This window comes from Notamacropus eugenii, chromosome 1 (genome assembly GCF_028372415.1).
Source record: "Notamacropus eugenii isolate mMacEug1 chromosome 1, mMacEug1.pri_v2, whole genome shotgun sequence".
Taxonomy (NCBI): domain Eukaryota; kingdom Metazoa; phylum Chordata; class Mammalia; order Diprotodontia; family Macropodidae; genus Notamacropus; species Notamacropus eugenii.
Genome location: NC_092872.1, coordinates 1,643,780 through 1,657,086, shown reverse-complemented (window position 1 = coordinate 1,657,086; position 13,307 = coordinate 1,643,780). Strand labels below are relative to the sequence as shown.

The window sequence follows — 13,307 nt, the reverse complement described above, 5'->3', positions numbered from 1 at the left end:
ATTGATCAACTTTAACATACTAAATAGTAAATAAATGTAGGCCATGTTGATGATAACCTTTCCCATCTCTTTGATAGGGATCTTTTCAACAAAGGTTTAACTTGAAAGTTTACTGCAGACCCTACTTATCAGAAAAGATATTGGAGGTTTGAGCATTAGTTGACCTCACTCTTGGTCTATTGACAATTCCTCTTTTCCCAGAATCTACCCCCAGGGTTACAAAGTACAGACTATCCAAACAGAGAGAGATAAACAGTGCCTTTTTGCTCTCTAGTGTTATCTGAAGTCAGATTCAAAGTGAACTACTTAGATCTGACCTGCGTTTCTATTATATCCTGAAGAAGGATTAGCTGTATCTGTGGTAAAGAGAATAAAGGCCTATGGACTCTTTAAAGAGAACCAGAGGGATCCGCTGGATCAAATGAGATCTATTGATAAAACACTTAGCATAGTAGGTACTTAAAAAGTCCTTATTCCCTCCCTCTACTCCCTTCTAGCTCCAAACTGATTTTACATTTCACCTAGCCCTATGGACAGCACATCACACTTGAGAGGCCACCGTAATAAATGTATGTGAAAGTAAATTCACTACAAATGACAATCAGGAGTGAGGAAGATTTGTAGAAATATTTGACTTGGTGGTGGAATTAAGATAGGCATAGCCTCCGTGTCAAAAAACTGACGTCTAGCAAATTTAAAAAGAATTTTAAAAGTTTTTTTTTTAATTTAAGCCATCACCACTTATTGAGAACTCGCTACCTATATGAGAATGAACCGGGTCTTATGGAATCTCCAGAGATGGTCTCAATAACAACCTTGTCATTAATGGCAGTTTTATAGAAGGCATATGTTCTAATTTTACTGGGGGTCAATATAAGTCAGAGTTTGGGCAACCTCTCCAGAAGGAAAAAAAAAATGCAGCTGTTGAATTCTGATTTTTTTTAAAGTTTGAAATATTTGCCTTTGTGTGTCTAATGTTTAATCTATGTTTCCACATCACTGTATTGATCGGCAGCTTGGGAAGAGTACATCAATGTGCGTCCCTCAAACTGAGGCTGCCTTACAATATGGAGCATCAGATGCTGTGGTTCCTTTGCCTGTTAGCCCTCCCTGGTCTCATAGCATCAGGCTCAATAGGCCAGTCCAGGAGTGTTGGGGTATGTAACCATATTGTATGAATTAGCCGCTCCTCCCATTATGCCGAGCGTAGAGGATGGGTTGCACTTGGCAATAAAAAGGGTACAAATCCATAGTGCCCAAAACAATGGGTCTCCCTGATGTTTAGCCTTATTCTGCTAGGGTTGGGGATATGAGCAGAGGGCCAATCTGAAATAGTCCAGAAGCTCGTGTTGAATCCTTTAGGGAAAGTAAAAAAAATTAGTTGTGGGGAGGGATGAAAGGACACTCTCATTACAAGGTGTTAAACACGCTGACCACAATGGCTTCTTTTCCCTGAAATTCTCCCCACTCCCCCAACACAGTCCATCACAATTACTCAGGAAATTGTCTTTTTTACCCCTACTTTGAACAAATATGAATTTTCTAGATAGATTCCAAGGAGCAGATATAAAGGGACAAACAGTGACCAAGAGGTTCTATTGTCACATTTTATAATTAGCTTTCTTTCCTAGTCCTTGAACTTGTTTTTATTTTGCAGAAGAGACAGACTCAGGGCACAGTAAGTAAACTTCTCATTCTGGGGAGAATGGTGGTGGGTTATTGTGGGTTTTTTCCCCTAGGCTTTGCTAATAGCATGCAAATTCTGAAATGTTTAATCCAGCCACTCCTCTCATGCAGATGAGAGTTTGGGACTCCTTCCTGGGTGCTAAATAATTGGTTGGCAATTGGTTGGCCCTTCTGATCTAGGCTCCCCCTTTATTGATGATAAGCTTTAAAAGTCTGAGACACTCAGTGATTTCAAAGATTTGATGTCTTTTCATCAGAGCAAAGCTAGCCCCTTTGGAACTAGATAAAAATCAAGCTGAGAAAGGAGTTTTGGCCACTGCTCCAAGACCTCAATACCAAAGCTTAATCATCTTTCATCTATAGATCGTCAATGGAATAGAAATTGAGAGCATGAAAGTGAACTGCAGAGTCACCTCCCGATTCGCTAATTATGTGATCACCAGCCAAGCCATCAACCATGGCAGCACTGCCCAGGAAGTTGTCTTCGATGTTGAGATCCCCAAGACAGCCTACATTAGCAATTTCCTCCTGTGGGTAATGCGTTCCCCAACTTGTTCTCTGAATCCGAATGTTCGAATCCACTTGGCATCTCTCTAACGAGGGACCATCCCTAGGTCATGAGAATCTCAGGGGATTCATATACCTAGTAGTTTCTGAAGCCAAAGATAATCATTTGATTTGCTCCATCTTTTTTTTCTGAAAGTTTTCTTTTCTCTAGATAATACTCGCTTTAGGGGAAGAATCAGGGAACCTTGTACAAGGTCTTCCCCAAAGTGATAATGAAACTCGTCACAGGCTCTACAAGGATAGGTCTTTGCTCTTGAGTTCCTCTAACAACAAATCATTCCTTATAGAACTAGTATTTGAGGAAGAGGGAAAAAGGGGCCAGCTTTCCTGGTTTTGCTTTGGCCTTGGCCTTCACATTATCACAGTGCTTGCTGGTTACTAAAAGACATGTGAAAACTCTTTTAATTTCACTGTAGAAAGTAAACTGAAGGAAGACTTGAATTTAAATCTGACCTTAGACACTTACTAGCTGAGCAAGTCACTTAACCTCTGTTTGCCTTAATCTGCTGGAGAAGGAAATGGCAAACCACTCTAGTATCCTTTGGTCCATAGGGTCATGAAAATTCAGACATGGAAGTGAGGGAGGATTTGATCCCATATTCTTACCCTTCAGACATTTGCCTGGTTTGTGGACTTTTTGCTTAAAGTCTACTGTGAGAAACTCTACCATTCTCCAGATCAGGGGAGGCTGCATGTATTCTGATCAGGATGGGGAGGGTTCTTCTGGGAAGTTATCTGCAGGCATCCATCTAGGGACATGCATTTTACTGGTGTGTCTTTTCCTTCTTAACAGTACAGTGGATGGAGTCCCATATCCAGGAAATATCAAAGACAAGGCAATTGCATGGAAGCAATACCGTAAAGCTGTTGCTCGAGGAGAGACTGCGGGTCTGGTGAGGTAAGCTCCTGCCCTGACTTCATGTATGGTGTGTGTGTGTGTACTCCTGTATGGTTGGGGGGATATACTGGGGCAGAGCTGGCCTGCAGAAATGCATGTGTATGGCAGGGAGATCAGGGAGCTAGCTCCCGCAGAACCCTGAGCATTGACATTCGCATCACTCATGTAGTTCCTGCTAAGAAAAGGAATCTGTAAGGACTGGCAGCATCAAAGTCTGACTAGAAGAAAACTTTGCCCTGGTCATGCTGGATTCCAGCAATGTGTATTTAAGGGTAGTTCTTTCAGAGCCATAAAAAATACAGAGATTATTTTTCTTCTTTTTTTTCCCTAGGGCCTCTGGGAGGAAAATGGAAAAATTCAACATTGCAGTCAATATCAGGGCTGGCAGCAAAGTCAGCTTTGAGTTGACTTATGAGGAGCTATTGAAGCGACACTTGGGAAAATATGAAATTGTCATTAAAATTAAACCAAAGCAGCTGGTTAAACAGTTTGAGGTAAATCTCTCTGGGACTGATTCTCAGTATGTGGAAAATGGACTAGAAATGCTCTCTGGACCCCTGGCCTGTTTCTGGTTGTACCTCTTACAGGGCAGTTTGAAAGAAGGATCCCTAATAGGGTTAAGGAAGCAGAGAACAGGATTCTAGACTTTGTCACCTCCTCATTCTGCAGCTTTGGGCAGGTCCCTTCTCTTCTCTAAGCCCCAGTTTTCATATTTGTAAAATGAATAGATTGGAATAGATATTCCCTGAGGACCTTTCCAACCCTGATATCAATGGAGGTCCTTCATGTAAAGACAGGTATACTTAAAAAGGCTATCTCTGAGTCATTGTAGTTAAAAGGAAAGTCTGTTGATTGAGTTTGGAGTAAAAGGACTTGAGTCTGAATCTAGGCCTTGTTACTTGCTAACCAGTTTTATGCTTTTGGGCAAAGTCATTTAACCTCCCTAGGTAACAGTTTCCTTATCTGCAAAATGAAGTGAGTAGGGATGGGGTGGGGCTCTGATCCCTGTCTGAGATCCTATTAATTGCTCAAAAGGGACTCCTAGGAACTTTTCCTCTGGAGGATGAGCAATGGGGACTGAATCTTGGACATTGGACTTTGGGCCTGGCTTTTTGATAATGGGCTCCATGATCCTTGGTGTGGTGAAAAAGCAAGCAAGGTCTCAACCTAGTTATTTTGTGGCTCAAAGGATCCTCAGAGTAGGGTGGAGTTTAGTACCAGAGAACCAGTTCCTTTTGATGTTCAGCACAATTATACCATGACAAGGAGAGAAAGATGAAAACAGTTAAACACCTAAGGAAAGTTTCACATCTAACACTAAAAATTAACCTGCTTCTGGGCCTATGTGACTGGAGCAATGCACCTACTCCTTCTTAAGGGTCCCCTTTGCCCTAAATCCATGTGGTCTGGACTGGTTTCAATCCTGGGGGAGACTAATCTCTAATGACAGATGTTAGACTCCCTTTCTCACTCTCCTCAGCTTAAGGTCAATTTATATCTTAGGTGTTGGCTCTTATCTAGTTTTCCTCAAAGGGGGAATAGGAAGGTTCTCAATTTATCATATAAATCAGCCATATATTTCCTACACACAAAAGGAAGACTAATGGACACAAAAGACTCCCAGCATGCATTGGCAGAACAACTTTAAAAAGGATTCAGTAATTTAACTTATAACTGACATACTTTCTTAGGAAAATGATACTTAAACCACATTAGAACATAAAACTGCTTGCAGGACTTCTGCTTAGGCATTTGAAATTTCACCTCAGCTCTGCACTGTGCAAACAACTCCTGATCTATATCTTCTGGTCGAATGAGCCAGACTTGGACCAGTTCTCTTGGTGGAGGCCATCTTCTCCAAGAGCCCTGAAGCAGTTGTGAGAAACTCTTCCTCCTGTCTCCAGCCATCTGACTGGATCCAGTACTTCCTGACCTCTGGGTTGCATAAAGTTGCATTTAAACCTGGGCACATCCATTGTCCACCCAAGATGAGACCAATAAAGAAAAAACACAAAAGAGGTGGCCCCAAACCCAGGCTTGGGCTTTCTTCAGTAGGCATAACCTCAGGATCTTATGATGACCAGGATGGAGGACAGAGCAAACTCCCCCTTTCCTACTCTTCACGTAAAGCAGCTTGAGACAGTTATGACAGTTGGAACAGTTGGAAAGGAAGAAAGATTTGAAGCTGGGGTCATCCTTTCTTATATATTACCAGTTCTTTCTATTTACCAGCCAGTAAGGGAACTCTTCATCACCTCAAAGCACAAGTCCTTCAGTACTGAGTCACACATGACTGGAAGCAGTTTGCAAAACATGGAGATGGTCAAGCAGAACCAGGAAGGGCAATTTTGAGCATGCTCCATGGGATGGCCTTGTTATTCATGTACCAACAATAGGAGTTATCCTTTGTAAGGCTGTCTCTGACCATGATAATGAGAACCAAGAGTTGGGAGTCATGCCCTCTTCAGGTCTTCAGCGATTGCTTTTTAATGATTATACTGAAGTTGACTTTGAAAGATGTGATTAGGTTCAGGGTGAGTCTATCCCAGAATCTTAGAATTATAGAACATTGCAGCTCAAAGGAATGTTAGGGATCTCCTGAGTCAATATATTCATTGTACAGAGTAGAGAGGCTTAGAGAAGATCAGTGACTTGTCCAAGGTCGTAGGGAGAATTAGTGGCAAAGATGAGCCTATAACACAGGTCCCCCACTTGCCAATCCAGTGGACTTTCTACCACCTTTGTTTATGTTACTGAATGAATTGTTTTTTGAGTATGTTAGGGAAAAGAGAACTGATACCTCTGCCATTCACTTAACTTGTTTCAGATTGTACTTCTATCTTTTCCTGGGTACTGTTATATTTGGGACAGAGGTAGGTGGGGTGGGAAGTCATACTATAATTTTTTTTTTAATTTTGAAGATTGAAGCAGACATCTTTGAACCACAAGAGATCAGTATGTTGAATGCTCAAGCATCTTTCATCTCTGGAGACATGACTCAAGTAATTGAAAAATCCTTCTCTGGAAAAAAGGTATGTTGAGTGATTTAAAAATGCAGGCTTATATTTTCATCCCTGGCCACTTCTCTATGAATGTTACATCTTTTTTTTTTTAATCCTGCCAATAACTTCCTTAAGGTATAATCTTAGAAATAGAAATACTGAACCGAAAGATATGCTCATTTTTGAATTTTTATATTTTATTTTTCTCAATTACATGTTATAACAATTTTTGGCATTCTTTTAGAAAATTTTGAGTCTCAGATTCTCTCCCTCTTTTCCCTCCCCTTCCTTGAGAAGGCAAGCAATTTGATATACATTATATATGTGCAGTCATGCAAAACATATTTCCATATTAACTATGTTGCAAAAGAAAACAAACCAAAAAGCCAAAAAAAAAAAGTCCAAAAAAAAAAATCTTTAAAAAGTGTGCTTTAATCTACATTCAGATTCTATCAGTTCTTTCTCTGGAGGTAGATAGCATTTTTCATCGTAAGTCCTTTGGAACTGTCTTAGATTGTATTGTTGAGAACAGCGAAGTCATTCATAGTTGATCATTGTACAATACTGCTGCTATTGTGTATGTTCTCCTGGTTCTGCTCATTTCACTTTGCATCAGTTCATAGAAGTCTTCACAGGCTTTTCTGAAATCCATTTGCTCATCATTACTTTTAGCACAGTAGTATTCTATTGCATTCATATACCACAACTTGTTCAACTGTTCCCCAATGGATAGCCATCCTATCGATTACCAATTCTTTGCCATCACAAAAAGAGCTGCTATAAATATTTTTTGGTACATAAAGATCCTTTTTCTTTTTAAAAAATCTCTTTGGATTATAGATCTAGCAGTGGTGTTGCTGGAGGGTTTGATAGCCCTTTAAGGCATAGTTACAAATTGCTGTCTAGAATGATTGGCTCAGTTCATAACTCCACCAACAGTGATATGCTCATTTCTGTAACTCATTGTATAATTCCATATTTTGCCCCCAAAAGTTGGACCAATTCACCCCTCCACCAATACAGTAATAGCATACTTGTTTTACTATGGGAATGCCAGCACTGAATTTTTTTGGCTTTTATTATTTTTGACAATTTGTTGAGTTTTGGATCATCTCAGATTTGTTTTGCCTTGAATTTCTTTGATTATTAGAGACTTGAGATCTTTTTATGTAGCTGTTGATAATTTGTGGGGGGATTTTCCTTCAAGAACTATCCATTAATAGTCTTATTATATACATATATATAATGGAGTTTGGCTCATACTATTATATATTTTTATCAGTTCCTCATCCATTTTGGAACATTCAATCAATATACCTGTATTAAGAGCTTACTATGTGCTAGGCACTATGCTAAGCAAAAGGGGATACAAAGAAAGTAAAAAGGAAAAAACAACAATCCCATCCCTCAAGCAGTTCGCGCTCTAATGGAAGGGACACCACGCAAACAATTACGCACATTCAAGATATACATAGTATAAATGAGATACAATCTCAGCAGGAAGCCACAAATGGTAAGGCATGGGAAGGAGGATGGGAAAAAGACTCTTGCAAAGGGGGATGTACACTGAGGCTTAAGGGTAGTCAGAGAAGCCAGTAGAACATTCCAGGTATGGGTAACAGCTAGCAAAATGCAAGAAATTGAGAGATGGAGTGTTCTGTGCAAGAAACGGCAAGAAGGCCAGTATCACTGGATTGTGGGAGTCAAGTATAAGAAAACTAGGAAAGAACCAGATTGTGAAGGGCTTTAAAAAGACAAATAAGACTTTATATTTGACCTTGTAGTCTCTTAGGGAATCATTAGCATTACTGAATCGAGGGTGAGGGAGTAGGAGTGGTAACAAGATTAGACCTGCGCTTGAGGATCACTTTGGCCACTGAGCGTAGATGTACTGGAGTGGGAAAGATTTGCCATAGGGGAAATCAATCTCCAGGCTCTTTCAATAACCCAGGTTTGAAGCCATGAGAGCCTGTAGCAGGGTGGGAGCTGTGTGAGTGGAGAAAAGGAGACACCTATGGGAGATGGCGTAAAGGTAGAAGCAAGATTTGGCAATAGATTGGAAATGTGAAGGAGGGAGCAAGGAGAGGACACTGAAGTGGTGCGCTGAGGTGTCTAGGAGGATGCCAGACTTTTACCAGTAATGCTTCCTGCAGAGACTACCTTTCCTCCACTTGCTACTTTCTTCCCTTCTTATTTGGGATGCAGTGCTTTGTGCTGTAGAGAAAGTGTTTATTTTTATAAAGTCAAATTCATCTGTTTTATCTCTTACAACTTCCTCTACTATCATTGAAATGACACAAGTTATTATCATCACTCCTATGGGACTCAGTACGACACAATGGTTAGTATGTTGAACTTGGAGTTGGGAGAATCTGGATTGAAATCCTACCTCTGCTACTATTTATATGAGCCTAGGCAAGTCATTGAGACTCTCAGAGCCACAAGTAACTATCTAGGTCTAGGACTTATCTGCAAACTCATGGAGGAATTGAAATCTATGTTAGTGATTAGTTCCTATGCCAGGAGTTTCCTGTGCTGCGAAAATCACAGCTCTTTTATGTATTCATGTATACCCCTTGCATAATTCCCTGTAAGTCATAACTTGTTAAGAATAAATTCTCTCTCTGTGGTTGTGAAAGACTGAACATTTCCTCAGTTTTAGTTTGCTATAGTGTGTTTTTTATTCATTTTACAATTTGGTTATATAGTCTGACACAAACACTTTTCAACAAATATTCAAATAAATACCTCCATAAAATATATTATCTGAATAAAACCACATTATTGATTGTTAACAGAAAGAAGAGATTATGTCCCTTACCTTTACAGTAGGGTACTAACGTTGACTGTGGCATTTGGCTAGTGGTGGGTTTTTTTGGTTTGTTTTACGTTTCCTTAGTTAAAATTATTGCAATCACAGCGCTTTCTTTATTTTCAATCATTGCAGACAAGTCTTTACTTGTTTCTCTGATTTTTTATATTCATTATTTTTTATGGGGTAGTAATATTCCATTCCATTAACGTACCAAAATTTGCACATTCATTGCACAATTGGTTTTCACACGTGGAGTTACTAGGTTTTTATTTATTTATTATTATTATCCCAAATAAGGTTGCTACGCATATTTTTGTATATAGGGTGTTTTCTTCTTATTGTCAGTAATCTTGTTGACCTCTGGGACAAGACATGAACAATTTAGTAACTTTTCTTGTATAATTTCAAATTGTTTTCCAGAATGGTTGAACCAATTTATGATTCCACAGGAAGTGAAGTGACAGGCATGTTTCCCCTTTGAGTTTTAAAGTCTTTGTTAGCTTGTGTCAGGCAGTTATTGACAGTTTGAATTTCTTCTTTTGAAAATGACTTGTACATTCCTTGCCCACTTGTGTACTGGGAAAGGGCTCTTACAATTGTGTCAATTCCCTGTAGACCTTTGTTGTCGGGTTTTTATCAGAGATGTTTAATGCAAAATACTCTTTTTTCCTCTCTTCTAATCAATATAAAATATTCTTAATCCCATATATTTTCTTCTGCGTCTAGATGTATTGGTTTAATTTGTTCAAAAACATTTAAATTTTGTATAATTGAGAGAGTCTCCTCTGTCTTGGCCCTTTGCTTAACTGTGAAAGATAAAACCTATTATACTCTAATTTAAAAAGATGTGGCTTTTTATACTTAGATAACTTATCTACTTGCAGTTTATTATATGATATGTAAGATGCTGATCTAATTTTTTTTCACCAACCTACTTTTCAATTTTCTCATTGGTTATCATTGAATAGTGAGTCCCTTCCCTAGTAATTTGTATTTTCTTGGGTTTGTTGAACAGATCATTATTGTGTGCATTTATTTTACAATTATTCAGTCCATTCCACTGGCATAATTTGTAACTTGTTTTGTCCACTGCCAGGCCTAGAGGCCTGAGGGCTACCCGAGTCTTACCTTACCTATCGCAGGTCTTCGGCTGGCCAAACCGGATAAACGTATGACAGAAGAGACTTTCTGGAGTCGAACAAGGGTTAGGCTTTATTCAGGGTCTTGGTTACATGTGCAGGGGGATTTCTTCCTGAGGAGAGAGGAATCTCCCCAGGAGGCAAAGATCTTACAGTAAGAGAATGGAAGTGGAAGTGGAAGTGGGGAGAGAGGGGAGAGGGGCCTTCTGTCCTGTAAGGGTCCCTCAGCGCTAAGAGCGCCTTCGGGCTTTCCTGACCCTACTTAAGCTCTCCTGCCGCATCGTTTGCACCTCAATACCGTGCCTGTTAGATAACAATAGGTGTGCCCAGATCTGGGCCAATCTCAAGGGCGGGGATGCTCTCTCCCATCACGTTTCCCACGGGAAGAGGCGGAAATGCACAAGATATCCCGGTCTCACACCTCAATTCCCTGCTGTTCCCTGGGGGGCCTCATGAGAACTCTAAGGTTTAGAAGTTCTCACCTTTACCCGCCCGAGACTGTCCACATGGAACTGAGCTTACACCCCCAACAGTCCACCACCAAATAGTTTTAATAATTATTGCTTGATAATATTTAGCACCAAGATCCCAATTTCCTACTTTTAAAATTATGTTCCTTAACCTTTTCATAACCTATTATTTATATTATATTATAACCTATATTTCCTTAACCTATTCTTCACCTTTTATTCCTCCCATGCAGAGAGGAACCTTTCATCACGATTAGATATATGGGCATCCCTTAAAAGAAGGGGGTAATCTCTTGTTTCCGTTAGGGGCATAGCAAAAATTCGAGCTGATAACAATCAGCATTTTTGAATTGAATGATTTCAGGGTCGTGTGTATTTCAATCCTACAATTGATCAACAACAGACCTGCCCCACTTGCACTAAATCCTTGCTGGATGGAGATTTTACAATAACATATGATGTGAAAAGAGACACAGTATGTGACCTACAGGTAGGTTCCTCTTTGGGATGTGAGCTAACAACAGATGGGTGTGTGAAATGGATTCCTTAACTTATCTCCCTCTTGATTCAGGTGGTCAATAAATACTTCGCACAGTTCTTTGCACCCAAAAATCTGAAGAACATGGTCAAGAATGTAGTTTTTGTGATAGACACCAGTGGCTCTATGGCTGGTAAGAAAATAAAGCAGGTGAGCAACAAGCTTTGCAGAACTGAAAAGTTCCATCAATTAACTCTGACCCACACACCAGAAATTTTAAATAACCAGACCCATTTCTTATCCATCTACTCTGGGTTTTTCTTGAAAGGCAAGGTTGGAGAGATGGAATTGCATCCCTATTCAGAAACAGAGTGGTCCACCAGAAAAAACATGGAGCAGGAGACAGTTTTCATCCACTAACCAGATGTATGACTTAGGGAACGTTTTCTACACCTCTGTGCCTCTGCCCCACCTACCTCACACGGATGCCATAGTAGCAGAGATAGCACTTCTAGTATTTGACCTATACTAAGCAGGTATAAGATGACAGAAAGACAAATAAGACATGGTACCTGCCTTCCCAGAGTTTGTTATTGACTAGGGACAAATCAGATAAACATACAGACAAACTATATAGAAGTTAGAATATGAGAACTCCATATGGGGGATGCACAATGCTGAGTTCATTGAGGTAGACGGCTAAGATCATAGGTGGCACAGTGGAGAGAATGTTGGATGAGGAATTAGAAATTCCTGAGTTCACATCCTGCTTCGGACACTTAATTTAGCCATGTGACCCTTCATTAGTTAACCTCTCTCAGTTTCTTCATCTGTAAAATGAGTAAAATCGTGGCAGCAGCCCCTCAGGATCATTGGGTAGAACAAATGCAATAATATCGTACAGTACTTTGCCAGCCTTGTTGTGTTCAATAAATGCCAGCTATAATTATTATTGCATCAGATAGAGAGACAACTTTCAGGTGGGAGGGTTAGGGTAAAAATGATCCTTTGGGGAGAGTCTGGACAGATTGGGAACTGACAGGATGGAATTCTCCTCTACGGATGCAACTGTGTGGTATTGGAATTGCACTGAGAACACAGCTAGTTTTAAAGGCAGGAGCTGAACCCAGGTCTTCCTGATTCTAAGGCCAGTCTCCCCCATACTATAGTGCCACTCTGTGACATTTTCATCTATGTATGGGAAAACAGAGATCAATGTATGTCTTCTACTTAAGCCCTTCCCTGCCTCAGGGCTCCCACTCATACTGAGCATTCTTCTACATAAGACTTTTTATGATTTTTCTCACTATCCCCCTTACTCTACACAGTAGCCTTTTGCTCATTTGGGAGCTTCTTAGCTCACTCTACTCCATCCAGCCTGTCTTTCATCACATTCTTCATCATTCAGTGACCTAGTCCATCCTAGCCTCCCTGATCACCTGTCCTCTTGCTGGGGTTGATGGGCATGACTTCCATTGTCTGTGACTGAAGGGAGATGCTGTTGCTCAGTGGTGCTTCCCCAAAGTCACTTTGGGCACTCCATTCACAAATATATCTTCAACAGCCTTTCCTGTCTTCTCCAGTGTTAAATCTTGTCTTCTAATAAGCTGGGTTCTTTCTTCTAGACAAAGAAGGCTCTCTTTAAGATCCTGGATGACATTAAGCCAGACGATTACTTCAATTTCATCCTTTTCGGGGGCCACGTAAAAGCATGGAAAAATTCCCTCGTCCAGGCCACGAGTGCCAATTTGCAGGAAGCCAGAGTCTTTGTGGAAAACTTCGGTGTTACAGGCGGTAAATGCCAGTGGGGCTTTGTCCTGCTTTGCTCCCTGTACCTTATGATACTCAGTTATTTTCATTCTTTTCTCCTTGAAACAAAACAACCAACTTGGCCCCTTTTCCAAACTATCCCTGTTTACCTCCAATGCAGCAACAAATCTGAATGGTGGCTTGCTAGAGGGAATTAATATCCTGAATAAAGCTCATGAAGTTGACCCCAGGCTCAGAAATAACGCTCCCATCGTCATCATGTTAACAGATGGTGAACCTACTGTGGGTAAGTCCCCGAAGGCCTCATCAATCAGGCAAGGCAATTTGTGAAGCTCACTTAAATACTGAGCAGCTACTGAGCACAAGGCTAAAACCTGGCTGTTGGGTTGGGACACAGATGAGTGAGCCCTGATCTGTACCATAGAGACTTACTGATAACAAGGATGGTAACAGCTAGCATTTATATGGCATTTTGAGGTTTA

At 40.4% G+C, this 13,307-nt stretch overlaps 1 protein-coding gene across 1 annotated transcript in view; it reads left to right on the top strand.

Annotated features, from left to right (window-relative positions):
* The first annotated feature begins 1,040 nt into the window (after positions 1-1,040).
* Positions 1,041-13,307, top strand: part of ITIH1 (inter-alpha-trypsin inhibitor heavy chain 1) — a 34,390-nt gene continuing 22,123 nt past the window's right edge. Inside the window, exons 1-10 of the mRNA XM_072649944.1 lie at positions 1,041-1,157; positions 1,658-1,678; positions 2,050-2,216; positions 3,047-3,151; positions 3,483-3,645; positions 6,073-6,183; positions 10,942-11,067; positions 11,149-11,265; positions 12,681-12,849; positions 12,986-13,111. Coding sequence (XP_072506045.1) covers positions 1,068-1,157; positions 1,658-1,678; positions 2,050-2,216; positions 3,047-3,151; positions 3,483-3,645; positions 6,073-6,183; positions 10,942-11,067; positions 11,149-11,265; positions 12,681-12,849; positions 12,986-13,111 — 1,195 coding nt within the window. The 5' untranslated portion in view covers positions 1,041-1,067. The remainder of the gene's footprint in view (positions 1,158-1,657; positions 1,679-2,049; positions 2,217-3,046; positions 3,152-3,482; positions 3,646-6,072; positions 6,184-10,941; positions 11,068-11,148; positions 11,266-12,680; positions 12,850-12,985; positions 13,112-13,307) is intronic.